The sequence below is a fragment of the Oncorhynchus mykiss genome, chromosome 18, assembly GCF_057628025.1.
Source record: "Oncorhynchus mykiss isolate SJ-2025 chromosome 18, ASM5762802v1, whole genome shotgun sequence".
Classification (NCBI taxonomy): Eukaryota; Metazoa; Chordata; class Actinopteri; order Salmoniformes; family Salmonidae; genus Oncorhynchus; species Oncorhynchus mykiss.
In genome coordinates, this window is record NC_143039.1 from 65,621,558 (window position 1) to 65,649,492 (window position 27,935).

Sequence of the window (27,935 nt, forward strand, 5' to 3'; positions counted from 1 at the left end):
CACTCACCAAACACACTAAGGGGTCCGGCTCTATTCAATTTGTACGGCTGAAGAGTTAAGTTGTACTCACAATTCAGCATGTTGCTATAGACTATAATGTCCTGTTGAAAAGCAGTACAAAGCCACAACGACACAGGCATACTTTAGCAAGAGCAATGCTTTTATTGGTCTAGTTAATCTGGGTTATAGGGACATCCCTTATGTGCAATGCTTTACTTGGCTACCACAGGAAGCAAGAGAACTAAATACAAGGACACCGGAAATAATGAAACCTATGTTATTATTCCATAGATAAATTTGAATTAATTTCTTAAAAAAACAAAAACTTTCACCTTGTAATGCAGTGCAGGTTAAAATAGCTTCTAACAACGTCAAGGAGAAAGAGGGAGTCAGGTAATCTGTCAATGATTTACAGGCACTGGTTAGAAGTTGTCCCTAACAACCGATACAGAATCAGATATTTTAAAATCCCCCTAATGGTAGGTGAAGGACTAGCGATTGGGAATCTGATCCTAGATCTGTTAGGAGCAACTTCTCTTGAACAGTTAAAGACCAATCAAATAAGAGATGAATGGCGGTAAGACAAGTTATCTTTAGACACAGGCATTAGATGGACAGACAGCTCCCCTACCTGGAGAAACAGGGTACTACCCTACCCTTCAATTACTGCTACATACAGAGAGAAGGAAAAGGATTCCCCACACTGATAAATGCAGTATGAATTCCAGCTCCTGAGGGTAGCCTGTAGTGAACTGTCTAGTGGTGCCATCTCGTGGCAAAATGGGTATTACTATTAAAGTCACTTGTCTTGAAGTCAGAGGTGGGGTTGGATAACTACTAAGACCCAAGCATACAGGAGGGCAGGCAATAGGCATAGGAGAGATCTATAGTATTCAAGGAATACAGATCAGGTTAGAGAGGGTAATGTGTCAGACATGAGGACAGACGGGAAATGATAAAGTATTGGCGACTGCCTGACAGTAGGTTGGCTGTCATAGCCCAGTCCACATGTGCAAGTTTCATCCAGCAGTGGCACATTGGTTTGCCCCTGTGAAACAGCATATCCTCCAGGTTGGGATGAAGTAACCCCCTAAAGACTGATCTAAGGTCAGTTTTGCATTTCTCCCCCTAATGGTTAAGGTGGGGATAAGGGGATTGATAAACTGATCCTACATCTCTGGTTAGGGGTAACTCCCACCCAAATCAGTACAGTATAGTCTCTCACAGGTCCTGGGGGTTGACGATGGTGAAGTCATAGTCTTTGCTGTGAGTGCTGCCCTCGTCTGGGCTGGAGGAGCCAGACGCTGCACCCATTAGGGGGTCCTGAAACACCCCCACGCCCTCCGGCTCCACCCTGAGCGAGCCACGGAGCTGTCTGATTGGAGGGGTCCTCTCGGCCCCTCCCTCGGTGGGCTGCAGCTCTCCGTCTTGCGAGACCAGGATGTAGTCGTCCCAGTTCTTCCCCTCAGAACCCACAGACAGAGATGACTCTGGGGGAGACGCCTGCATGGGGAGACAAGGGGCTTGTTCAACACTGCTGCTGACAGGCTGATCTACAAATCACCTTGTATCAGAGAGTATGAGTATGTATGAATATAACCATGTGTGTATACCCACCTGTTGCTCTGACTCCGTGTGCTCATGCTCTTCCTCCTCTCGGTCCTTCTGTTCTCCATCACCGTCGCCACGCTGCGGTGTGGCCTGGAAGGGGTGTTTGGCATGGTGACGGTTGGCGAGCTGTTCTACGATGGCTGCAGCGGCATTGGAGGCGATGTCATAGTGGTCGTCAGCGATGGTGATCTCCTCGTTCTCATCAGCCTCCAGCAGGCTCTGGTTGAAACGCAGCGCTCCCTTCAGGATGTCCTTGATCTGACGGATTCATTCAAAAATACACAGAGCAAGTCATGATGAACACACACACACACAGAGTACAAAGAACACATGAACTGACAACACATATGGTTAAATGCCAATATTTACAAGCGGCGGAGGAAATGGCTGCCGTTTTACGGTCTCCTAACCAATTGTGCTATTGTGTTTTCTTGCGTTAATTGTAACTTATTTTGTACATAATGTTTCTGCCACCGTCTCTTATGACCAAAAAGAGCTTGTAGATATCAGGACAGCGATTACTCACCTCGTTCTGGAAGAATAAGCAAACCACCGTAGTCCCTGTGCCCAAGAACACCAAGGTAACGTGCCTAAATGATTACCAACCCGTAGCACTCATGTCTGTAGCCATGAAATGCTTTGAAAGGCTGGTCATGGCTCACATCAACACTATTATCCCAGAAACCCTAGACCCACTCCAATTTGCATTCCGCCCCAACAGATCCACAGATGATGCACTCTACTGCCCTTTCCCACCTGGACAAAAGGAACACATATGTGAGAATGCTATTCATTGACTACAGCTCAGCGTTCAACACCATAGTGCCCTCAAAACTCATCATTAAGCTAAGGATCCTGGGACTAAACACCTCCCTCTGCAACTGGATCCTGGACTTCCACAGGCCACCCCCAGGTGGTAAGGGTAGGTAGCAACACATCTGCCACGCTGATTCTCAACACGGGGGCTCCTCGGGTGCGTGCTCAGTCCCCTACTGTACTCCCTGTTCACTCATGACTGCATGGTCAGGCACGACTCCAACACCATCATTAAGTTTGCCAACAACACAACAGGGTCTGATCACCAACAACGAGACAGCCTATAGGGAGGTCAGAAACCTGGCCGTGTAGTGCCAGGACAACAACCTCTCCCTCAACGTGATCAAGACATTCTCATCGATGCGGCTGCAGTGGAACAGGTTGAGAGCTTCAAGTTCCTTGGCGTCCACATCACCAACAAACTAACATGGTCAAACACACCAAGATAGTCGTGAAGAGCGCACGACTAAACCTATTCCCCCTGAGGAGACTGAAAAGATTTGGCATGGGTCCTCAGATGTTCAAAAGGTTCTACAGCTGCACCAGAGAGCATCCTGACTGGTTGCATCACTGCCTGGTATGGCAACTGCTCAGCCACTGACCCCAAAGCACTAAAGAGGGTAGTGCGTACGGCCCAGTACATCACCGAGGCCAAGCTTCCTGCCATTCAGGACCTCTATACCAGGCGGTGTCATAGGAAGGCCCTAAAAAATGTTTTGTCAGACTCCAGCCACCCTAGTCGTAGACTGTTCTCTCTGCTACTGCAGGGCAAGCTGTACCAGAGTGCCAAGTCTAGGTCCAAGAGGCTTCTAAACAGCTTCTAACCCCAAGCCATAAGACTCCTGAACATCTAGTCAAATAGCTACCCAGACTTATGTGCTTTGTCTCCTCCCCTATTTTACGCTGCTGCTACTCCCTGCGTATTATCTACGCAGTCACTAATGATACCTACGTACAGTGACTCTGTACCGGTACCCCATGTATATAGCCCCGCTACTTTTATTTTACTGCTGCTCTTTAATTATTTATTTCTATTTTTTACTCACTCCTTTTTCTTAACAGCATTGTTGGTTAAGGGCTTGTAAGTAAGCATTTCACTGTAAAATGTGATTTGTCATGCACACACACACACCTGTTTGAGTCCAGCCAGTGACACCAACACCTCGTCTTCTTTCTCCAGGTGCTCCTGTAGGATCACCTCCTGGATCTTACCTGAGACAGACATCAGATCACAGATATAGCAGTAACACACAGCCAACCAATTAAACAAAATAAAGCCTGTTTTAACCACACAACTGAGCACATGTGTATACGGATTTAAAATCACTAGATTAACTACAGTGATGTTTTGAGCATAGCTTAACTCAGCGATTCTCAACTGGTGGGTCATGACTCTGTTTTTTCTAAACGTTTCTCTGAAGAAAAAAAAACTCCAGTCTTAACATAAATCAACTAAAACTATGTAGATATGGAATGCCGTTTGGGTCTTTGCGTGTCAAAAAATGTGAAATAAGCTTTTAATTTGAGCCGTCAAATAACAACTATATTATAGAATGTTGTGCTCGCTGAATTTGCATGTGCAAGCCAAGCACCACCACTACTACGATCAGCAGCACTGTTAAAGCTGAAGAAATGAAGACCTCTACAAACAAGCACCACCACCACTACTACGATCAGCAGCACTGTTAAAGCTGAAGAAATGAAGACCTCTACAAACAAGCACCACCACCACTACTACGATCAGCAGCACTGTTAAAGCTGAAGAAATGAAGACCTCTAGAAACAAGCACCACCACCACTACGATCAGCAGCACTGTTAAAGCTGAAGAAATGAAGACCTCTACAAACAAGCACCACCACCACTACGATCAGCAGCACTGTTAAAGCTGAAGAAATGAAGACCTCTACAAACAAGCACCACCACCACTACGATCAGCAGCACTGTTAAAGCTGAAGAAATGAAGACCTCTACAAACAAGCACCACCACCACTACGATCAGCAGCACTGTTAAAGCTGAAGAAATGAAGACCTCTACAAACAAGCACACACCACTACTACGATCAGCAGCACTGTTAAAGCTGAAGAAATGAAGACCTCTAGAAACAAGCACCACCACCACTACGATCAGCAGCACTGTTAAAGCTGAAGAAATGAAGACCTCTAGAAACAAGCACCACCACCACTACGATCAGCAGCACTGTTAAAGCTGAAGAAATGAAGACCTCTACAAACAAGCACACACCACTACTACGATCAGCAGCACTGTTAAAGCTGAAGAAATGAAGACCTCTACAAACAAGCACCACCACCACTACGATCAGCAGCACTGTTAAAGCTGAAGAAATGAAGACCTCTACAAACAAGCACACACCGGCCACGATGTGTTTTCATTAGCACTTTGGTAATAAGACGTTTATTTGTTCGACCGAATGGGAAAACATTAAACTGTAAACATTTGAAATAAGATGCAGGATAAAACAAAGGTAGTCCAACATTCTCCCAGACGTGCAACAATCCCAGAGGCTGGGGGGGAACGGATGGGGATCCTACCGCTTCTGCCTGCCAGCCACATCCCAAGCAATTGTACCTGATTCAACCTAGCTAGTCAAAATTAAATACAGAATAATAATGACGCATTTTGTCAACATTGATAACAGTTTGGAAATTGGAGCCAGGCTGTCACCCTACTTTGTTGACTTTGGGTTTGCAGTATGATAAAGTCACTCATAAATATCTTTGATACAGATTTTATTAGCAACTTCTGGGATTGCTAGCTAGCTTTAGCTTGGTATCTCGCTAGCACCAATGCAACCACCCTGAAAATAGTGATCAGAAACTGCAACCATTTTCAATATTCTTAGCAATGATTTAGGAATCCATGTGACTAAGTATTACCCAGGCAGCCACTTGTTCTCCTATTCTAAATCAATAATTAAAATAACTAGCTAGATAGATAAGTAAATAAACAAGCTAGCCAGCTACCTAGCCCTGTTACCCCCAAACTAATCTAATAAGACTGGACCCGACACTTATGTGAAGCTAGCCACAATAAGGATTAGTCAAGTGGAATTTGCAATTCGCTTTCGAAATAAAAAGGTCCCTCTTTGAAAGTAATCCAAATGGATACAAATAGTGTAATTACGCAATATTTGGACTAGATAATACTGAACAAGGTTGAAATGTTATGTAAATTCAACAAACGACAATTAGTTAATTTGACAAAACAAATGTGTTGAAATTGCGCTGTTGATGTATTAGACTTCAGTATGCATTGGGGCATACTTGTATTTCACTGTAAAGCCTTACCCAATTTCATTGATCCACAATCCATAGGTATCAGTCTACTCAGTGACACCCACAGAACACAACTGTAAAGAGTCCACACATTTTTGCAGCGTAGCTCTTGCAGGACTGACTATGGGAAAAAGGTTGAGTCACGTATCCCCCGAAACATGACCCGCCAAACCACTCTTCTTAACACCCGCCCACTTAATCCAGAAGCCAGCCACACCAATGTGTCAGAGGAAACACTGTCTACCTGACGACCAGAGTCAGCCTGCAGGCTTCCAGCCCGCCACAAGGAGTCGCTAGAGCGTGATGAGCCAAGTAAAGCAAACCTAGCCCTCCCCTCCCCTAACCCAGACGACGCTGGGCCAATTGTGCGCCGCCCTATGGGACTCCCGGTCACGGCTGGTTGTGACACAGCCTGGGATCGAACCCGGGTCTGTAGTGACGCCTCAAGCACCACTCAGGAGGCCAAATTATGGGTATTTTAAATTAAACCTAGGTAGATAGCTAACTATAGCTACTGAAACAGATTGTCGTTTTGCTAGGTTTTTTGTGGAGAACATTGTTTGCATCCATCAGCAAGCTTTCTTTGTTTCTGACCAGCACTGTCCCAGAGCTTGGGGAGGTGTGTGTCTGTCTCATGCGGCAGCGTCAGGTGTGCGACACCAAACTTGACCAGCATCATAGCATAAGTATCGGTGAATGGCTAGAAAATACGAGTGAGTGCAATCAATGTTTAATAACTACGGTAATTTTTTTTTAATGAACGTGTTAAATTATGTGACGTGCAGTCATATTCAGGTCCTGATTGGTCAACAATATTATTTGTCGGGCCAAGTGTTGAGGTGCATGTGTGTAGAAATGACAATGGACCTAATATTTTTAAACAACTTAACCTCTGAACTATTTCTCTTCACAGTATTTACAATATAGTTATTAGAAGCACTATTTGGCAGATTTGGTTGATTGTGTGCAATGCTGTCAAGGCAAAGGGTAGCTACTTTGAAGAATTTCAAATAACCCTCTGAATCAGAGGTGTGGGTATCTGCCTTAAACCACCGTCCATGTCATCGGCGCCCGGGGAGCAGTTGCTGTTTTTTTTTATTTAACTTGGCAAGCCAGTGGGTTAACTGCCTTGTTCAGAGCCGAACAACAGATTTTTACCTTGTCAGCTCAGGGATTTGATCCAACAACCTTTCGGTTACTGGCCCAACGGTCTAACCACTAGGGTACCTGCCGCCCCTGTCTGTTGGGGGTTAACTGCTAAAGGGCAGAACAGCAGATTTTTCTACTATTGTATTGGTAGTAGGTAGACTTACCAATATGTGTGTTCATCATCTTGGCACAGTACTTGCTCATGGCCTCCAGGTCGTTGATCTGACCTTGCAGGAAGGACACCTGGGCCTCCAACTCCTCCTCCTGACAACACAGAGGGGACAGCGTTAGAGAGAGTGTGGATCCTTAGAGGGAGATCGAGGAGAGAAATAGGAGATAGGTGAGAGACTTGCAGAGACAGAGAGACAGAGCTAGTGAACTCACAGCCTCTTTCTTGCCCATCATGGTCTTGCTGTGGGAGCGGGAGCGAGTGATGTTGAAGAAGGAATCCTTCTTGGTGGCCGAGAGGGGTGGAGACGACGTGCTGGTGTCACTGGTGACAGGAAGGGGTGGGGATGCAGTGGTGTGACCCCGCCCTCCAGAGAGGCTCTCTATGCTGGGGGAGGAGCTAGCTGTCCTGGAGATTTGGCCTGAAAGAGAGAAAGACATGTGGGCTAGCAGAGAGAGAGAGGAGAAGAACAGATGGACCAACCCAGTTGTCGACAACCTTGGTCCTGGAGAGCCTGTACCAGGGGGAACTTCCAGGTAGATACAACATGCAGAGTGGGTGACAATGAAGCAGTTAAATATTTCAACTAAAAACCTTGTGTTTGGGACAAATTATTCACTAAATCCTAAACCTCAACTAAATCATGTGGAAATTGACCAAGTAGAGGTGACTAAACTGCTTGGAGTAACCCTGGATTGTAAACAGTCATGGTCAAAACATGTTGATACAACAGTAGTTAAGATGGGTAGAAGTCTGTCCATAATAAAGCACTGCTCTACCTTCTTAACACCATCAAGGTTTGACACACCTGGAAAACTGTTCAGTCGTGTGCCACAGAAAGGGACTTAGTAAAATTGCAATTAGGTAAGAACAGGGCAGCACGGCTAGCCCTTGGATGTACACAGAGAGCTAATATTAATAATATGCATGTCTCCTGGCTCAAAGTGTAGGAGAGATTGACGTCATCACTATTTGTTTTTATGAGAGGTATTGGCATGTTGAATGCACCGAGCTGTCTGTTAAAACGACTAGCACACAACTCAGACACCGATGCCTACCCCACAAGACATGCCACCAGAGGTCTCTTCACAATGCCCAAGTCCAGAACAGACTATGGGAGGTACACAGTACTACATAGAGCCAGTACATGGAACTCATCAAGTAACTGATGCAAGCAGCAAAATAAATAAAAAAAAATATCAAAATACACCTTATGGAACAGCGAGGACTGTGAAGCAACAAACACACACGATAACATATACACTATACACACTTACACATGGATTTAGTACTGTAGATGTGGTGGAGTAGGGGCCTGAGAACACAGTATGTTGTGAAATCTGTGAATTATTGTAATGTTTTTAAAATTGTATACATTTCCTTAATTTTTCTGGACCCCAGGAAGAGTAGCTGCTGCCTTGGCAGGAACTAATGGGGATCCATAAATACAAAACTCTGGACTGCCACAGTACTGCTGGCTTGTAGCGTTCAGTGATTGATTAAGACAAGGGTGAATTTGAACACTACGGCTGATCAATAATGCCATTTATTGGTTGATTAAGTAACCAGGAGGAAAAGAGTACAGAAAGCCAGCAGTACTGTGACAGTCAGAGGTCAGGGTTGAAACTAACTGGTCAAAGGGAATGCAAGCACATCACACATACACAAGCAAGCAGGTGCTGCGGTAGCAGTTACCTTTTGTGTCAGAGAAAATGTGGGCTGGGACAGGAACCTGAGAGACTCCTCCTGAAACTACATTGAACAGACAGGAGAGTAAGGCTATCGTGTCACTCGTGGACACACACACAGTCCAGAGTCCAGTACTGCTATCATGTGCTTATTGAGTAAACCTTCTCGTGACGCAACTAAGCACTTGTATGTATGGTCATGCGAGCTTCAGTGTACCTGTTCAGCGTAAAATTGTGTGTGTGTGCGCACGTGCGTGTGTTTCCGACCCTCACCTTTGCTCAGGTGGACAGGCATACTCTCAGACTTGAGTAGGCGGTGGTGCTGGGAATGGGGTGGTGTCTGCAGGGGTGCATGGCCAGACAACAAGGGCTCAGCCTGGGGGTGAGGACCCACAGTGACGGGGGAGGGGGCAGACAGGACCTCGCTATTAATTGGAGAGATGCCGCTGGAGCCACCCCCTGACAGAGCAGGGGCGATGAGCTTCCTACCGAAGCTGAGCAGACTGCTGGAGACCTTGTTGATGTTGAGAGGAGCCATCTTGCCACTGGCACTGAGAGAGGAGAAAAGAGAGAAAGGCTTAGTTTAGCAGAATATTGTGAAACAACAGTGTGTGTGTGTGTGTGTGTGTTTGTTACCATGACTGTTCCTCATGCTGTACTGTGTGTGTGTCTGCTTACCGGGTGTTGTTGACCAGGTCCGCTCCTCTGGTCTTGTAATAGTCCAGATTCTGTTGAAACTGGTAGTTGGCTGGCCGAGGATTGTTCTAAAGGAAGAGGCATCAGTGAATACAGCTCATTAAATAGTGATCAAATCAATACAAAGTGATGAAATAGAGACGTTGGGTGGGGGCTCCCCCACATAGCCTAGTCCCAGATCTGTGCTTTAGCCAACTACTCTGACTATCATGGTCACGTCCCAACCGCCTTAAAATGGATAAATATCAGAAAATCACATGATTCAGCCACTTTTCCATCTTTCCCTTCTCCTCTCCACCCCCCTTTTCCCTAACCCTCATTCCACCCTCTCTTCCGCCTCAAATGTCACCAATCCATCCCATCTCCCCCTGTACCACCCCAGGGGGAGATGGGGATGCGTCTGGACAATGCAGTCCGACCCGGGGCGGTTGTGTCACACCGGATCAGACCTGCACGTCTGTCAGGAACACCACACCATGATGGGACCAAGCAGTCACAGTTTACACGGGTCAGTGGTCAAATGGAGGAGACTGGACAGGACAGCTTATGTGTGTTCTTACCTTGGGATCTCTGAGGAACAGAGCCTTGTGTAGTAGGGTGTGGATGTCTCCTATAGGTGGGTAGTGCATTAGAAGGCCAAGACAGGTCTGGAAGTTACTCGCTATCACTGAGACACAGGAAAAAACAAAGAGTTAGCAAGGCTCCGTGACAGACACTAGCTAGCAGACAGACGGCTAGGCTATCAGGCAGGCTGGCTGAATAGCTGGTTGACTGTCTGAATGGCTGACAGTCTACGGCTGACTATGTCAGACAACGGCTGGACGAACGACGACGGACGAACGGCTGGCTGGCAGGCAGGCAGACAGACAACGGCTGACAGGCAGACAACGGCTGACAGGCAGACAGACAGACAACGGCTGACAGACAGACAGACAGACAACGGCTGACAGACAGACAGAGACAGACAGACAGAGACAGACAGACAGAGACAGACAGAGACAGAGACAGACAGAGACAGAGACAGAGACAGACAGAGACAGACAGAACGGCTGACAGACAGACAGACAGACAGACAACGGCTGACAGACAGACAAACGGCAGACAGACAGACAGAGACAGACAAACGGCAGACAGACAGACAGAGACAGACAAACGGCAGACAGACAACGGCAGACAACGGCTGACAGACAGGCAGACAGACAGGCAGACAGACAGGCAGCGGCAGACAGGCAGACAGACAACGGCAGACAGGCAGACAGACAGACAACGGCTGACAGGCAGACAGACAGACAACGGCTGACAGGCAGACAGACAGACAACGGCTGACAGGCAGACAACGGCTGACAGGCAGACAACGGCTGACAGGCAGACAACGGCTGACAGGCAGACAGACAGACAACGGCTGACAGGCAGACAGACAGACAACGGCTGACAGGCAGACAGACAGACAACGGCTGACAGGCAGACAGACAGACAACGGCTGACAGGCAGACAGACAGACAACGGCTGACAGGCAGACAGACAGGCAGACAACGGCTGACAGGCAGACAACGGCTGACAGGCAGACAACGGCTGACAGGCAGACAACGGCTGACAGGCAGACAACGGCTGACAGGCAGACAACGGCTGACAGGCAGACAACGGCTGACAGGCAGACAACGGCTGACAGGCAGACAACGGCTGACAGACAGACAACGGCTGACAGGCAGACAGACAGACAACGGCTGACAGGCAGACAGACAGACAACGGCTGACAGGCAGACAGACAGACAACGGCTGACAGGCAGACAGACAACGGCTGACAGGCAGACAACGGCTGACAGGCAGACAACGGCTGACAGGCAGACAACGGCTGACAGGCAGACAACGGCTGACAGGCAGACAACGGCTGACAGGCAGACAACGGCTGACAGGCAGACAACGGCTGACAGGCAGACAACGGCTGACAGGCAGACAACGGCTGACAGGCAGACAACGGCTGACAGGCAGACAACGGCTGACAGGCAGACAACGGCTGACAGGCAGACAACGGCTGACAGGCAGACAACGGCTGACAGGCAGACAGACAGACAACGGCTGACAGGCAGACAGACAGACAACGGCTGACAGGCAGACAGACAGACAACGGCTGACAGGCAGACAGACAGACAACGGCTGACAGGCAGACAATGGCTGACAGGCAGACAATGGCAGACAGGCAGACAACGGCTGACAGGCAGACAACGGCAGACAGACAGACAACGGCTGACAGGCAGACAGACAGACAACGGCTGACAGGCAGACAGACAGACAACGGCTGACAGGCAGACAGACAGACAACGGCTGACAGGCAGACAGACAGACAACGGCTGACAGGCAGACAGACAGACAGACAGACAGACAACGGCTGACAGACAGAGACAGACAGACAACGGCTGACAGACACAGACAACGGCAGACAGACAACGGCTGACAGGCAGACAGACAGACCACGGCTGACAGGCAGACAGACAGACAGACAGACAACGGCTGACAGACAGACAGACAACGGCAGACAGGCAGACAGACAGACAGACAGACAACGGCTGACAGACAGAGACAGACAGACAACGGCTGACAGACACAGACAACGGCAGACAGACAACGGCTGACAGGCAGACAGACAGACCACGGCTGACAGGCAGACAGACAGACAGACAGACAACGGCTGACAGACAGACAGACAACGGCAGACAGACACAGACAACGGCAGACAGACAACGGCTGACAGGCAGACAGACAGACAACGGCTGACAGGCAGACAACGGCTGACAGGCAGACAACGGCTGACAGGCAGACAACGGCTGACAGGCAGACAACGGCTGACAACGGCTGACAGGCAGACAGGCAGACAGGCAGACAGGCAGACAGAGACAACGGCTGACAGGCAGACAGACAGACAACGGCTGACAGGCAGACAGACAGACAACGGCTGACAGGCAGACAACGGCTGACAGGCAGACAACGGCTGACAGGCAGACAACGGCTGACAGGCAGACAGACAGACAGAGGCTGACAGGCAGACCACGGCTGACAGGCAGACAGACAGAGAAGGGCTGACAGGCAGACAGACAGACAGACAGCCAGACAACAGCAGACAGACAGCCAGACAACGGCAGACAGACAGGCTGACAGACAGACAGACAGCCAGACAACGGCAGACAGACAGCCAGACAACGGCAGACAGACAGCCAGACAACGGCAGACAGACAGCCAGACAACGGCAGACAGACAGCCAGACAACGGCAGACAGACAGACAGACAACGGCAGACAGACAGACAGACAACGGCAGACAGACAGACAGACAACGGCAGACAGACAGACAGACAACGGCAGACAGACAGACAGACAACGGCAGACAGACAGACAACGGCAGACAGACAGACAGACAACGGCAGACAGACAGACAACAGCTGGCAGACAGACAGACAAGGGCTGGCAGACAGACAGACAAGGGCTGGCAGACAGACAGACAAGGGCTGGCAGACAGACAGACAAGGGCTGGCAGACAGACAGACAAGGGCTGGCAGACAGACAGAGACAGACAAGGGCTGGCAGACAGACAAGGGCAGACAGACAGACAAGAGCAGACAGACAGACAAGAGCAGACAGACAGACAAGGGCAGACAGACAGACAAGGGCAGACAGACAGACAAGGGCAGACAGACAGACAAGGGCAGACAGACAAGAGCAGACAGACAGACAAGAGCAGACAGACAGACAAGAGCAGACAGACAGACAAGAGCAGACAGACAGACAAGAGCAGACAGACAGACAAGAGCAGACAGACAGACAAGAGCAGACAGACAGACAACGGCTGGCTGGCAACGGCTGGCAACGGCTGGCAGGCAATGGGTGAATGTCTTGCTGACAATGGCTGAATGGCCGGCCGGCAGATAATGGCCGGCTGAATAGCTGACTAAGGGCGGCTGAATACGACTGGCAACCAACCATCTATGTGACTGACATGTATTGATGGGCAGTGAGGGAGGTCCTTACAGGCATCTCTGATGTAGAGCAGCATGGCTACGAAGACATAGTCCACCAGGTCTAGAGTGATGCTGTCAGCGAACAGGGCATCCCACACCACCAACAGGTCCTGCAGGGGGAACTCACGGCCAAACAGCAGACGCACCCAGCGACTAGAGACGCAACGTTTAAAGAGACGCAGGCAGACACACACATTTAAACAGATGCAGGCAGACACACACTAGAGAGACAATTCACAGACAGGTGGCAGTACTCACATGCCGTATATCTGCGGGGCGATCTCCAGGCGGTTGACGTGCATGTGCAGCTCCACGTCGTGCTTCTTCACCAGTTGGTCCTGGATGCGGTTCACTTTGGTCACTATGGCAACAGACGGCCCCGAGTCTTGCGGACGGGCGAACGGCATGCTGGTCAGCATCTCGTCCTTCCCCTGAGGAGAACGTTCAGACAACATCAACAGTGTTCAGATGATGTCAACAGTGGAATAACATGAACATAAAATACAACGCTGATATACGTTAGAATAGCAGAAGCAGCAGCTACAATGGAGCTTCAGTAGCCGGTGAGTGCTACAACTTTAACAAGAGCACTGACCCTTCTGACTTCTCTCTCCAAGCTGGAGAACCAGGGTTCTGCTGTCTCCATCAGCTGGGAGAACATGGCACTGCAGAACACAGACACACAGAGGAGAACAGAGTGATATGGACTGGGTCTCAACAAGAACATGTTAGAAGTCTGACCTGTCCATAGGATTTCCACATTTAGAATGTAGAAGAATGTCAAATGCATATTTCACTCACTAGGCATCATGCTCATGGAACATAGGATTCAGTAGAGACAGCATCTCCTCACTGTGGACCAAACAGCATTAGATCAACACAAACCGATTTGGAGGAATGGACAGCATAGGGTGTAACTGAAGGGTAGGAGATAGATGTGAAGTAGGGGTGCCGGTGTGACTGACCTGGGGTACGCGGTCTCGCTGGCGTGCTGAAAGGCCTGATGGTCACAGTGCAGGACAAACACGATAGGAGCCAACAACTCATGCATTCCCTGCAGACAGAGAGAGTCAGAGTCAGCGAGGTCACAGATACCGAGAGAGACAGAAAGAGAACATGATTCAGCATGGCCTGTGTTTCTCTCAGCGTGATGCACGAGTTGTGTTATCAGTTTTGACAGAGCATCATTAAACTTAATTAACCAGTGGCCAGCCGTATGTCACTTCCTGTTAGAACATTGACTGGGCATCCATGCTCTCCCTGTGTAGCACAATGTGGACAGTATACGGTCTAGTCTAGGAGTTGCAACAGCATGCCTGGTGGCCCTGTCATGGTGTGCAAATTGAACATTGTGTGCCTGGTGTAGTGGTACCTGTTTGTACAGTAGCAGTTCGTTCTCTCGGGCGTAACAGAACAAGATGTCTGTCAGCTTGGTCCTGACAGCCTCGTCTTGGAAGTAACGCATCTCAGGAAAGCTACAGACAGAAAAGAGGAACAAGAGGATAGAGGGAGAGAAGAGAAAACATTTAAAAAGAGGGGAGAGGAGAGAGAAGTGATGGGAAAGGTAAGATGGTGTTTATATGAGAGGCATAGAGTAGACCGGAGAAGGACTTTAGTGACTTTATTTGATAACCAGAGCTGTATTTAAAAGTGTAGCAGACTCACGTTCTCATCACATCCTGTTTGATCATCCCTCTCAGCTCTTTGTCCTGGAAGAACTTGTTCCACAGGCTCTGGACAGGAGGGAAAGGAGAGCACAGGGACATATGAACCAGGAAATACACCATAAACCCATTCACCATACTTATATGTTACAATACATTATAACACAATATAGGGACATACAGGTAACTGCCAAAATAATGGAAACACTTGAGTAAATTAGGGATATAAAGTATACTGAAAGCAGGTGCTTCCACACAGGTTGGGTTCCAGAGTTAATTAAGCAATTAACATCCCATCATGCTTAGGGTCATATATAAAAAATGTTGGGTAGGCCACTATTTTGGCTACCATGGCTATGCCCCCATAGGATGACAATGCCCCATCCACAGAGTACGAGTGTTTACTGAATGGTTTGATGAGCATGGAAATGATGTAAACTACATGTGATGGCCCACTCATTCATCAGATCTCAACCCAATTAAACACCTATGGGAGATTCTGGAGACGGTGCCTAAGACAGCGGTTTCAACCACCAACAAAACACTAAATTATGGAATTTCTTGTGGAAGAAGGTGTAGAATGTATGCCAAGGTGTGTTGAAGCTGTTCTGGCTCGTGGTGGCCCAACGCCCTATTAAGACACTATGTTGGAGTTTCCTTTATTTTGGCAGTTAGCTCTACATCATAATAAAGGTATGATATACATTTACAACAGGGATACCCCCATAGTCCTGTGATAGAGGGATATTTAGGACGTCCATATACCCCATTATGGATAAGGAGTTGTATTCAGAGAAACTCAGGCTTCACTACACTTACCCCCTCGTCTTGTGAGAGTGGATTGTTGACCACCAGGTCCTGCTGGCCTGCAGCTTTACGGGGGTTGGTGATGTGCTGAGACGAGAGGGGAGAGAGTCAGTGACTGGCACACACACACACAGAGACACAGAGACACACACACAATAACTCACAGTCTCTTTGATCTTCTCATACTGGGCTCGCAGCTCCTTTGTCTTGTTGAGCCATTGGCTCTTATCCTCAGGAAGGACCTCCAGGTACAACTAGAAGACAACAAGACATGCTAGAACTTCCTTCAGATACCATCGACCGCACAGTAGCAAATAAAACATTAAACACTATAGCTAAAACACCTTTCACACAAGTCATATCAGTGTTAACTTTTAATCCATTGTTCCTCCCGAGTGGCGCAGCGTGTTACTACAGATCCTGGTTCGATACCGGGCTATGTCGCAGCCTGCCGCGACCGGGAGACCGATGAGGCGACGCACAATTGGCCAAGTGTCATCCGGGTTAGGGGAGGTTTTGGCCAGCCAGGATGTCCTTGTCCCGTAACACTAGTGACTCCTGTGGCAGGCACGGCACATTCATGCTGACACTGTCACCAGCTGTACAGTGTTTTCTCCGACACATTGGTGCGGCTGGCTTCCATGTTAAGCGTGCATTGTGTCAAGAAGCAGTGCGGCTTGGCAGGGTTTTGTTTCGGAGGACGCACAGCTCTCGATCTTCGCCTCTCCTTTGTCCGTACGGGAGTTGCAACGATGATACAAGACTAACTACCAATTGGATATGACAAAAATCAGGGAGAAAAAGGGGTTATACATTTTTTTAATTAAAACCGTTCAATCCCATTACCTAGGTCTAGATAATCAAATAAGACACAGCCATACACAGAGTATTCTGAAGAGAGAGAAACCTGAGAGCCATCTTTGTGAGTGGTTTACCTTCCAGCACACACTGCGGAATCGGCTGCTCCGCAATCGGCCACTGATGCCTGCCTGCCGAATCCTGGCCAGATAATTACTGTTCAAGAACAAGTCATCCCATTCTTTCCTTCGGAGGGAGGTTGGGTAACGGGAGAGATGAGAAGTTTTGGTGAGTTTGTGCAATTTTATTTAATCTAATGTGCAATACACAGAGAATTAGATCTGCATGTGACATGGACCGAAATATAAATCACACGCACACATTAAGCATGAACACACACAGCACAGCAACATGAGTTCTTACCTGTAGGAAAGGAAGGTGGACTCAGACTCCGAGTAAGACAACCTGCTACTATCCAGAGATCCTCCTGTAAAACAAACCAAGCAGTTCACACACGCAGCCACTAGAAGGCGGCATTGACACCAATTACATGATCAGTGAGGCTCATCTTCAAAGTAATGGATGTTTAAACGCATCCTTCTCTCTGACAGATTTCAATAGGCATGTTCAATAGCATGGTTTCTACCACATTACATTTACCAATGAAATCATGTCACGGGGAAAAGGACAGCGGTATGTCTCAGGGCATTTCTCAAGCGTGAGTAAGACGCAGGGAAGTCACAAACCTAAAATCATCATCATACATAATAACTCATTTGCCCTGCAGGTTAACACACACACACACACACACACTCCTGGGAGCTGTCAATCAACATTAGTTACAGAAGTGTATCATGTGACGTTGCTCTGGGGACACTCACTATGAAAATTCATTAGCTAAACACGCTAACCCATCTTTCGTCCGCAGGCGTCATCAGCTGTGTTCATAACTCACCGTTATACAATCCACTACACACTCCATACCTTTCTCCGTCAATATTTCCTTTGTCACAGTCTTTCGTTATCCCCACATTCAACTACCTCGCATCCCCCCCGACTCTCCTTCGCTCGTCATTAAATGGTGTTTGGTTATGAATATGAAGTGTTAATAACTGCTTAATTAAGCCTCAAATGGTTGCCATAAAGGGTTAACATGTAAATATAGCTTTAATGAACATGTTGACCCACCACGGCTGTGGTTCTTGTTGAAGTTGTGGAGAGGGTCGAAGCCAGGCTCCTGCTCTCCATCAGGCTGGAGAGGGTGGTGGGTCTCGAAGTTAGGGTGCTGCATGACCACCACACAACAGAACCTGGGATGAGAACAACAGGAGGGGTTAAAACTACCTGTGTACCACCACAGAACAAGAAACACAACACCACAGAACAAGAGTAGGATGACTGCAGCAGTAGACACCATAGAGTAAGAACAAAACACCACAGAGCAAGAGGACTCATCTGATAAAAGATTCCTTAATAGAAAATGACTCAAGTAAAAGTCACCCAGTAAAATTCTACTTAAGTATATTTTAAACCAAAAACTTTTACTCAAGTATCAAATATACCTAAGTATCGAAAGAAAGTATAAATAATTTCACATAAATTATATTAAGCAAACCAGACAGCAACATTCTTGTTTTTAAAATGTACAGATACTCAGAGGCACACGCCAACATTCTGACATCATTTACAAACGAAGCATGCATGTTTAGTGAGTCCGCCAGATCAGAGGCCGTAGAGATGACCAGGGATGTTCTGTGGATGTGTGAAGTGGACCATTTTCCTGTCCTGCTAAACATTCCAAATGTAATGAGTACTTTTGGGTGTCAAGGAAAATGTTTGGAGTAAAAAGTACAAATACTTTTTTCTTAATGTAGTGAAGTAAAAATGGTCAAATATAAATTGTAAAGTACAGATAGCCCCAAAAAACTACTTAAGCAGTAGTTTAAAGTACTTTAAGTATTTTACACCACTGGGACTAAGTTTAGTAGAGCAATTAAAAACAGAACAAATATACCCATGTTATGTACCCAGTAGGTCACTCAGGTCCTCTGGCACTGGCCTTTTAACGATCCCAAAGCCCAGGACCAAGAGGCATGGAGAGGCAGCCTTTTAACTATCCCAAAGCCCAGGACCAAGAGGCATGGAGAGACAGCCTTTTAACGATCCCAAAGCCCAGGACCAAGAGGCATGGAGAGGCAGCCTTTTAACTATCCCAAAGCCTAGAAACAAGAGGCATGGAGAGACAGCCTTTTAACTATCCCAAAGCCTTGGACCAAGAGGCATGGAGAGACAGCCTTTTAACTATCCCAAAGCCTAGGACCAAGAGGCAGCCTTTTAACTATCCCAAAGCCTAGGACCAAGAGGCATGGAGAGACAGCCTTTTAAATATCCCAAAGCCCAGGACCAAGAGGCATGGAGAGGCAGCCTTTTAACTATCCCAAAGCCTAGAAACAAGAGGCATGGAGAGGCAGCCTTTTAACGATCCCAAAGCCCAGGACCAAGAGGCATGGAGAGACAGCCTTTTAACTATCCCAAAGCCCAGGACCAAGAGGCATGGAGAGACAGCCTTTTAACGATCCCAAAGCCCAGGACCAAGAGGCATGGAGAGACAGCCTTTTAACTATCCCAAAGCCCAGGACCAAGAGGCATGGAGAGACAGCCTTTTAAATATCCCAAAGCCCAGGACCAAGAGGCATGGAGAGGCAGCCTTTTAACTATCCCAAAGCCTTGGACCAAGAGGCATGGAGAGACAGCCTTTTAAATATCCCAAAGCCCAGGACCAAGAGGCATGGAGAGACAGCCTTTTAACTATCCCAAAGCCCAGGACCAAGAGGCATGGAGAGGCAGCCTTTTAACTATCCCAAAGCCTTGGACCAAGAGGCATGGAGAGGCAGCCTTTTAACTATCCCAAAGCCTAGGACCAAGAGGCATGGAGAGACAGTATTTTAACTATCCCAAAGCCTAGGACCAAGAGGCATGGAGAGGCAGCCTTTTAACTATCCCAAAGCCTTGGACCAAGAGGCAGCCTTTTAACTATCCCAAAGCCCAGGACCAAGAGGCATGGAGAGACAGCCTTTTAACTATCCCAAAGCCTTGGACCAAGAGGCATGGAGAGACAGCCTTTTAACTATCCCAAAGCCTGGGACCAAGAGGCATGGAGAGGCAGCCGTTTAACTATCCCAAAGCAGAGGACCAAGAGGCATGGAGAGGCAGCCTTTTAACTATCCCAAAGCCTAGGACCAAGAGGCATGGAGAGAGTCAGTCTTTTAACTATCCCAAAGCCTTGGACCAAGAGGCATGGAGAGACAGCCTTTTAACTATCCCAAAGCCTGGGACCAAGAGGCATGGAGAGGCAGCCTTTTAACGATCCCAAAGCCTGGGACCAAGAGGCATGGAGAGACAGCCTTTTAACGATCCCAAAGCCCAGGACCAAGAGGCATGGAGACAGCCTTTTAACGATCCCAAAGCCCAGGACCAAGAGGCATGGAGACAGCCTTTTAACGATCCCAAAGCCCAGGACCAAGAGGCATGGAGACAGCCTTTTAACGATCCCAAAGCCCAGGACCAAGAGGCATGGAGAGACAGCCTTTTAACGATCCCAAAGCCTGGGACCAAGAGGCATGGAGACAGCCTTTTAACGATCCCAAAGCCCAGGACCAAGAGGCATGGAGAGGCAGCCTCTAGTTATTTTGCCCCAGTCTCTGGAATAGCCTGCCAGAGAACCTGAGGGGGCCTAAACTGTGGATTTTTTTTTAGCTTTGCTTTTCCTTAGTGTGCTTTTTAGTCGTTCGTTTTTATTGTTATTTTGTTTTTTTATCCTCTTAAGCGTTTTGTGCAGTTTTTATTTTCATTCGTTTTTTTTCCTGTGAAGCACATTGAGTTACATTCCCTGTCTGAAATGTGCTGTATAAATAAAGTTAGATTTACTAATAATATTATCCAGTTCAGCTCCAGGCCTATGCTTTTTGTCTGTCTTTGTTCCATGTCAGTACTTACAGTCACAACGTTGTGTTCCTCCTCAGCCGAGACTCAGGAAAGATGAGGGTTTAGGCTATCTGAGAGAAACACAAAAGAGACATTCAGGACAAAAAGAGAAACGAAAAAGGCAAAGGCTTGGCATTTTTCCCTCTGTCCCTGGGTATAAATAGGATCACTTGGGGGAATTCAACACAACATAAGGCTACGCAGTATAGGCTAGGCTTGTGCGGTATACCGTACACAACTACTCATACAAGTGAACTATCAAAGATATGCCAAATAAACTACTCCATCTCAGGTCTCCAACTATCCACATGGTTTGCTAACCAAATGGCTAGCTTGCCAGATCGAGCTTCTTGGTTACGACAGATACGATCAATTCCTTCCTGGATCAAAATCCCTGCAGCCTAAATGGGTTTTGTGCATCAAATGCATGTTTGGAAAGTAATAGTGCCCCTTGTGTGCATTGCCAGTAATACCGAATACCTCCTTATGGTACAGGAACGGTATGAAAGTGTGGGTACCGGCCAACCCTAGTGTAGGCTACTCAAATGTCTGTTGAGTGGCTTTGAAACGTCACTGACATAGGATACACTGATTTAATAAGACAGAATGGACAAGATTTGATAAATAACACATCTCAATTTACAAAGGAAAACATTCTAATCACATATAAAGACAGTCAAGTGGCTTGTGCATAAAAACAACCACTTCCATGGAGGAAGAGCACAGAGCAGGGATAGCCCAGGGAATTCTCACCCCATATTCACTATGGCATTTAAGACTGACAGCTCTGTGGGAGATCTGTGACGAAAGAAAGACAAAACATTGACACTACATGCTCCTACCAAAATAAAAGAAATGACCAATCAAGACGTTTCACATAACAGTACAATGACACGGACATTGAGCAGGAACTTACAGAACTAGTCGACGACATGCCGTTCATCAAAAGACGCCAAAGTCTTAAAATTGTCCTCAAACCATGTTGATTTAATTAAGGTTAAACCCGTGGGCCACCCGAGGGACATAGTGGTCTAAACAACTGCATCGCAGTGCTAGAGGCGTCACTACAGACCCGGGTTCGATCCCAGGCTGTGTTGTAGCCGGCCGCGACCAGGAGAGGCATGAGGCCGTGCACAATTGGCCCAGAGTCGCCGGATTATGGGAGGGTTTGGCCAGACGTCCTCGTCCTGTCACACTCTAGCGACTTCGGTAGCCAGCTGTACAGTGTTTCCTGGTTAAGCGAGCAGTGTGTCATGAAACAGTGCGGCTGGGCGGGGGACACATGGCTCCCGACCTTCGCCTCTCCAGAGTCCGTACGGGAATAGCAGGGATGGGACAACACTGTAAATACCAAATTGGGTATGACAAATTGGGCAGCAAAAAAGAGGGGTAAAAAGTACCTCCCAAAATAAAAAGAACTAAAATATATATATATATATATATATGTGTTAAACACCGCCACCTCTCCATTATTTATCCTGGATGGGCATCTTCCATGGTTATGTATGCGTGTGCGTGTGTACGTACTTGGGTTATCACAATACTACAATACCTGATTTTCCATGGCAAAAAGGAAAGCAAAAACAATTCCTTGCCATGATTCCTCTGAGTATTGCAATGCTGGTATGGTGACAACCCTAGTGCGTACACATATGTAGGCTAAGCCTAACACACAATTCCTTCCACTGCAGCAGTGAGAGCATTATGCATTTTCCTTTATTAATTATGGAAATCACCCAACAAAAGCATCTCCTTAAACCCATTAACGAGGCGCATGGAACCCGGCTTTGATAAATCAACCGCGCACACTATCAAAATATAAATAATGTTATATGCGTACTCTATGTTCCTGTTTGGCTCTGCAACATCTGTTCCTCACAAAGACTAATGCCTTCAAGTTATCTGAGTTTTTCCCCCTTTTAAAAGACAATATCCCATTAAATAATTCAAACTAATCTCCAACAATAGCTAGAGACATGCTGTGAATAGGTCAATAATAATGCACTGCATTTCATCATGATGAAGTTGAGCAGATTTTTCTCAGAGTTAGGCATGTTTCAGAAGTGTCCGAAGGGCTCGAATCTCAGAACTATAGTTGAGGATCCTTATAGAGGAGTTCTTCTTTACCATAGTTTAATTGTTTCATTCATTATGCCTCTACTCCCAGAATCCAGAGGCTATTCCAACATTCTGAATTCCAGGAAGAGGAAACTTGAGGAATAACTGATTAAATCACTCAATCTTGTAATTCTGAACAGGATGTTGAGATCCTCATATAAAATCACTCACTAGTCAGGCCATGTAAGGGAATGTAACAGACGGACTGTACTACTGAGACGTGTTGCGTGTTGCGTGTTCACGGCCATGTCTGGTGGAAGGTTTCACTTCCTTTCTAAAAGTTATCCTCCAGAGAGTAATCCTCTGCTCTGCAACAACGGCAAACTTCTCAGCGCAAATAACACATTAGGTACTGCATAATGTACTACATATCACCAGGACATACGTCAATAATTCACTGAATTCTTTTTTTATGATGTAATCAAATAAATACATAATGGAAGGCATTAATAAACCAATAGGTAAATTGCTTGCACTGCTATCTACAAACTTACATTGGGATGAGAAGATACTTTGTGTATATATATATATATAGTATGTGGACATCCCTCCAAATAAGTGGATTTGGCCATTTCAGCCACACCCGTTGCTGACAGGTGTATAAAAATTGAGCACACAGCCATGCAATCTCCATAGACAAAGATTGGCACTAGAATGGCCTTATGAAAGCGCTCAGTGACTTTTAAAGTGGCACTGTCACAGATGGCCCCCTTTCCAACAATTCCGTTTTTCTAGGAGCAACAAAGGCTCAGCCGCGAAGTGGTATGCCACACAAGGTCACAGAACGGGACCGCAGTGCTGAAGCAGGAGCGGGTAAAAATCGTCTTTCCTCGGTTGCAACACTCACTACTGAGTTTCAAACTGCCTCTGGAAGCAAAGTCAGCACAATAACTGTTTGTCCTGGGAACGAGCAGCTGCACACAAGCCTAAGATCACCATGTGCAATGCCAAGCGCCGGCTGGAGTGGTGTAAAGCTTGCTGCCATTTGACTCTGGAGCAGCGGAAGAGCGTTCTATGGCGTGATGCTTCACCATCTGGCAGTCCAACAAACTAATCTCCACATACTTTTGGTCATGTAGTGTACTTGCCTGTGATTTAGCCTACTGTAACAAGGTCCACTGAATCCCACCTCTGTGTGGGAAAAAAGGGTCCACTGGGAACAAACGGAACAAAACAGGGAGGGACCTACCTTAACTTGTCCAATAAGAAAAGCTTGTTTTCATATTAATTTGCAAAACATTTTGCTACGTGTGCAATAATGAACACAACCCAGGCATTTGAAGATAGTCTGTAAGCCATTAATAGAAATCATCATGACACATTTGAGTCCTCCTGCCCTGACCTGTACATGACCTCAGCCAGTAGCCTAGATACATTATCCTAGTTGATTGAAGAAGGTACGATGAGAACACATTAAAGAAACAGAAGGCTAAATTAGACAAACACCTTAGAAAATAAAATGAGAAATGCAAGTGAAATACATACACCTTCATACCATCAGGGATATTAATAGAGCACCATTATCATTCACTTCCTCTTTACTATAAACAGATTGAGAACATCACTTGCTGTTAAGAGGTGAAGTTAGTTTTTGTGTGTGTGTGTGTGTGTGTGTGTGTGTGTGAGAGAGAGCGAGACGTAGGACTCGGAAGGCCCAAAACGGTTGAAAACCAATTGGGTATAAACTGAGCTAGACATAGAGGCTGAGTAGCCTCTGCCCAGAGCCATAAAGCTCTTCTGCTTTCTGTGAGGCTTTGATTATGGTGTTTTAGAACAGCAGATCAGCTGAGAGGCCCTGGGCATTCTGAGTTATGACAACACTGGAGACAACAGCAGTACAGCAGAATATACTGAGGGAAAACCAGAAACAGAGAAGGGTACTTCAGTGCCAGTAGAGAGGACGAGCCTGACGTCTTTCATGTGACTGAGGGTCCATTTTAGTGGATGTAGTACACTATACAGATTGCTATCAAGAGGACTTCGAAACAACGAAATGGAACTTTCCTGTGCATTAATAACAAACTTGTATTCCATACGTAAATACGAATAAAATTGTCAAATTACAAGCCTAGTTGGTTTAGCAAGGGGAAAAGACAGGAACATTCCAGCTAGCCATGATTGGCTGAGATTATGGATGGGCTGGACATGCTGGGAGATGAGTTTGGATTGGTCTGCCATGCTTCCGTCTATAACATGAGCTGTTCAGCATGTATTGGCAGCCCTTTTTACTGTACCGTTTTTGAAAGATATAATGTTAGCTATCGAGAAAAACAAAAGTTTTGCTACTTTTCTCAACAACAACACTTTCTGCACACGCCACAGTCAGTTTGAACCGGAGTGACTTAACAACGCTGGCCAAACAAGATGTACCTACAAACAAAAATAGTTAAATGGTTCCAGTCTGCCATGAAGCGTTCATCCATGTATGCTGGTAAGAGTCTAGCTACATTTTCAAAGATATATCACTTTTTAAACTAAATTTGAAACTTTCTTTCCAAGTTAAAGCATTAGCTAGCTAGCGAACGTTGGCATGCTAGCTAAGGTTACTTGTATGATCTGTGTAATAATATTATTCAAATCAGAAATCCCTTTGCATTACTAGTTAAAGCCTAATGTTAGCTAGCTAACATTGAACCTAGTTGGTTAGCTTTAGCTACCTGCAGATTCATACTACAGCTATGACAATGTTTGTATTGGTACAGTGCCTTTAGAAAGTATTCAGACCCCTTGACATTTTCCACATTTTGTTAGGTTACAGCCATATTCTAAAATGGACTAAATAGTTTCCCCCCCTCATCTATCTACACAATCTATTCACTACCCAGGGAGTTGTTTCTCTGAGACTGTCACATCCGCTTGCTCTATAGAGGTTATGCTGAGGTTTCTGATAAGCAATTTGGGACAAATGTATTGGTAAAAAAAAGTCCTACACTAGCCAATAGTCATTGTTCGGTGACTGAACAGTGAGGGGTCAAAACAACATGACACACGTCACCCGTTTCAGGAAAATAGGCGTATGTCACGGGTCACTACATCACAGAAGAGCCGTTTGAACGTAAACTTTTTTTTAAATCAAAATGCGTGTATCTCACAGTAAAACTGCATAAGAGTTGTTCTCCACTTTCTAGAGAACCACGTTTTGAAATCAGTGGAATCTGAGTATAAATAGCTAAGGAGATGGAGAAAACACCGGTCTCTGGATTACATCTTCAAATTTATGGCAACCATGGCATCCGTGACAGGAGACACGTCCATCTATGATGTATCCCGGGTAAGATAGTCTAGCTAGCTACATTTTCAGATATTACACGTTTCGAATTTGGACAGAAAGTAGTTTAATTTCAAGTTAAAGTGTACTGTTAGCTAGCTAACGTTAGCTGGCTGGCTAGCTAACATTACATGTATGATCTTATTATATGAATCTCAGAGCCATTTGCTTGGCTAGTTAAAGCCTAATGTTAGCTAGCTAACATTTAACCTGGTTGGATAGCTACCTGCAGATTCATGCAGGGTAGTAACGTCATGAGTTGGGATTATGGCTCATTGTTTAGCTAGCTAGCTAGCTAAATGTCTTAACAAAAGACTCCACTATTCAAATAACCATTTCTGGTGCGTTCGTAAATTCAGTCTGACCAGCTACTCCGATTTCAGAGCACTCTCGTCTGAGTGTGCCAGGGCGCAGAATAACTAATGAATTTACGAACTCTCAACACCCTAGGCCGAGTAAAGTGGTCAGAGTTTGGGTGGGGGCTAAAGCTAAAGAGGGTGTGAATGATGCTGAATGGGTGTAGACAAAGAAGAGCTCTACAGTAGGTTCCAAAACATTCCAAGGCCATTTTCTCAAAAGTGAGGTTATAAGTTTATCAACTTTCAAAGCAGAATTACTTTTTCATTGTTCCTCAAATGCAGTGTATGATATACCATTGTGTAGCTCTGTGACTCTGCTTTTATCTAATGTAAAATAACTATTTCAAATGTTGCTACATAAGACCGAATCAAGGCGGTTGGTCTTATATTATTGCAGTTTCTCATTAGTGGTTTACCTCACAATACACAGATCGTTTCGTTTGAGTAGGCTATGTGCTGGCTGGCTGCTCATTTCAGTCTCTGCAGTCAGTGCACCTCGCTCAGAGATCAAAGGTTCGATACTGACAGAACGCTTCTCTTATGGTAAAGACCTCTCCTTTCTGGGCGGCCTCTGGCCAAAACAACTCTTATACAACCTATCTTTGGTACTGTCACTGGACTATGCTGGGTCACGATAGTGTTGTTGGCACCTGTAACTTGGACATAATAAAAACAGGTAGACATGGCAAGCACTAGCTAGCCATTGTTTAAAATAAGAAGCAACATAGCTAGCAAACAGCTTTGGGACAACATAGGGAGTCTATTGTTTGGACTCCCTGATTTGTGAATCGTTCTGGTGGTTGGAGAAGGAAAATATCCCCAACCAAAAAATAGCCGGCTACACACACAAAAAAACGATCTGTCAACAAAGGCATATTTATAATCTCTAGGAACTATATTTAAAGTGAAATTTGATCCTCGCTATAAAATAAACGCTTGAATCAACCTGCACGGTTTTCTTTATAGAAAGGGTGATCAGACCAATTTCCACCGCAATGACTGTCGATGTGCAATATATCGGCATGATATAGTTAGCAACTAGCTCTACTAGTTAGATGTCCAGCATGGTGGTAGAAAAACAAACATGTCTTTAACTAGGTAGCAACGCCATGCATATTTACAATCGCTAGAAAATACTTACGTAGCTGACTTCTAGCTAGCTATATAATCTAGTCGTCAAACTGTTTTGCAAGTATTTTTCGGGTTAGCGTTCAGGCTAGCTGCACGAGCTTTCACACAGGCCTAGCGCTACACTTCCGACATACAGCTCTGTGGCTAAAGACAAATCAATATAGCAACTTCATACAAACGCACGGGTTATTTCCAGTTATTAAAAATCCCATTGCATATTCCGTCGTTTAATGTGAGAGTGCATTTTACCTGTTCTGCTCATGCGGGGCTCCCCATTCTGTGCTGTCTTCTGATAGTAAACAGTCGCGAGTAAAGTGTGTTGAGGCACAGCTGATAGAACATGTGACTAGGGAGATTAAGTGATTTCAGCGCGT

The 27,935-nt window shown here is 46.2% G+C and overlaps 1 protein-coding gene across 2 annotated transcripts; it reads right to left on the reverse strand.

The window, feature by feature from the left end:
• Positions 1–139: 139 nt before the first annotated feature.
• LOC110496593 (TBC1 domain family, member 5) lies at positions 140–27,935 on the reverse strand. Of its 2 annotated transcripts, XM_036953348.2 has the most exons (23): positions 27,811–27,935; positions 20,698–20,756; positions 17,890–18,011; positions 17,125–17,188; positions 16,839–16,947; positions 16,068–16,157; positions 15,916–15,990; positions 15,098–15,165; positions 14,805–14,907; positions 14,398–14,486; positions 14,234–14,284; positions 14,028–14,097; positions 13,691–13,863; positions 13,443–13,585; positions 9,985–10,091; positions 9,407–9,492; positions 9,002–9,279; positions 8,736–8,792; positions 7,256–7,461; positions 7,036–7,135; positions 3,560–3,639; positions 1,618–1,869; positions 140–1,503 (listed from the first exon to the last, which is right to left on the reverse strand). In XM_036953348.2, the coding sequence occupies exons 3-23, from the start codon at positions 17,990–17,992 to the stop codon at positions 1,222–1,224; spliced, it is 2,586 nt and encodes an 861-aa protein (XP_036809243.2). In that variant the 5' UTR covers positions 17,993–18,011; positions 20,698–20,756; positions 27,811–27,935; the 3' UTR covers positions 140–1,221. The 2 variants fall into 2 exon arrangements, with proteins under 2 accessions (XP_036809243.2, XP_036809244.2); XM_036953349.2 differs by lacking the exon at positions 8,736–8,792.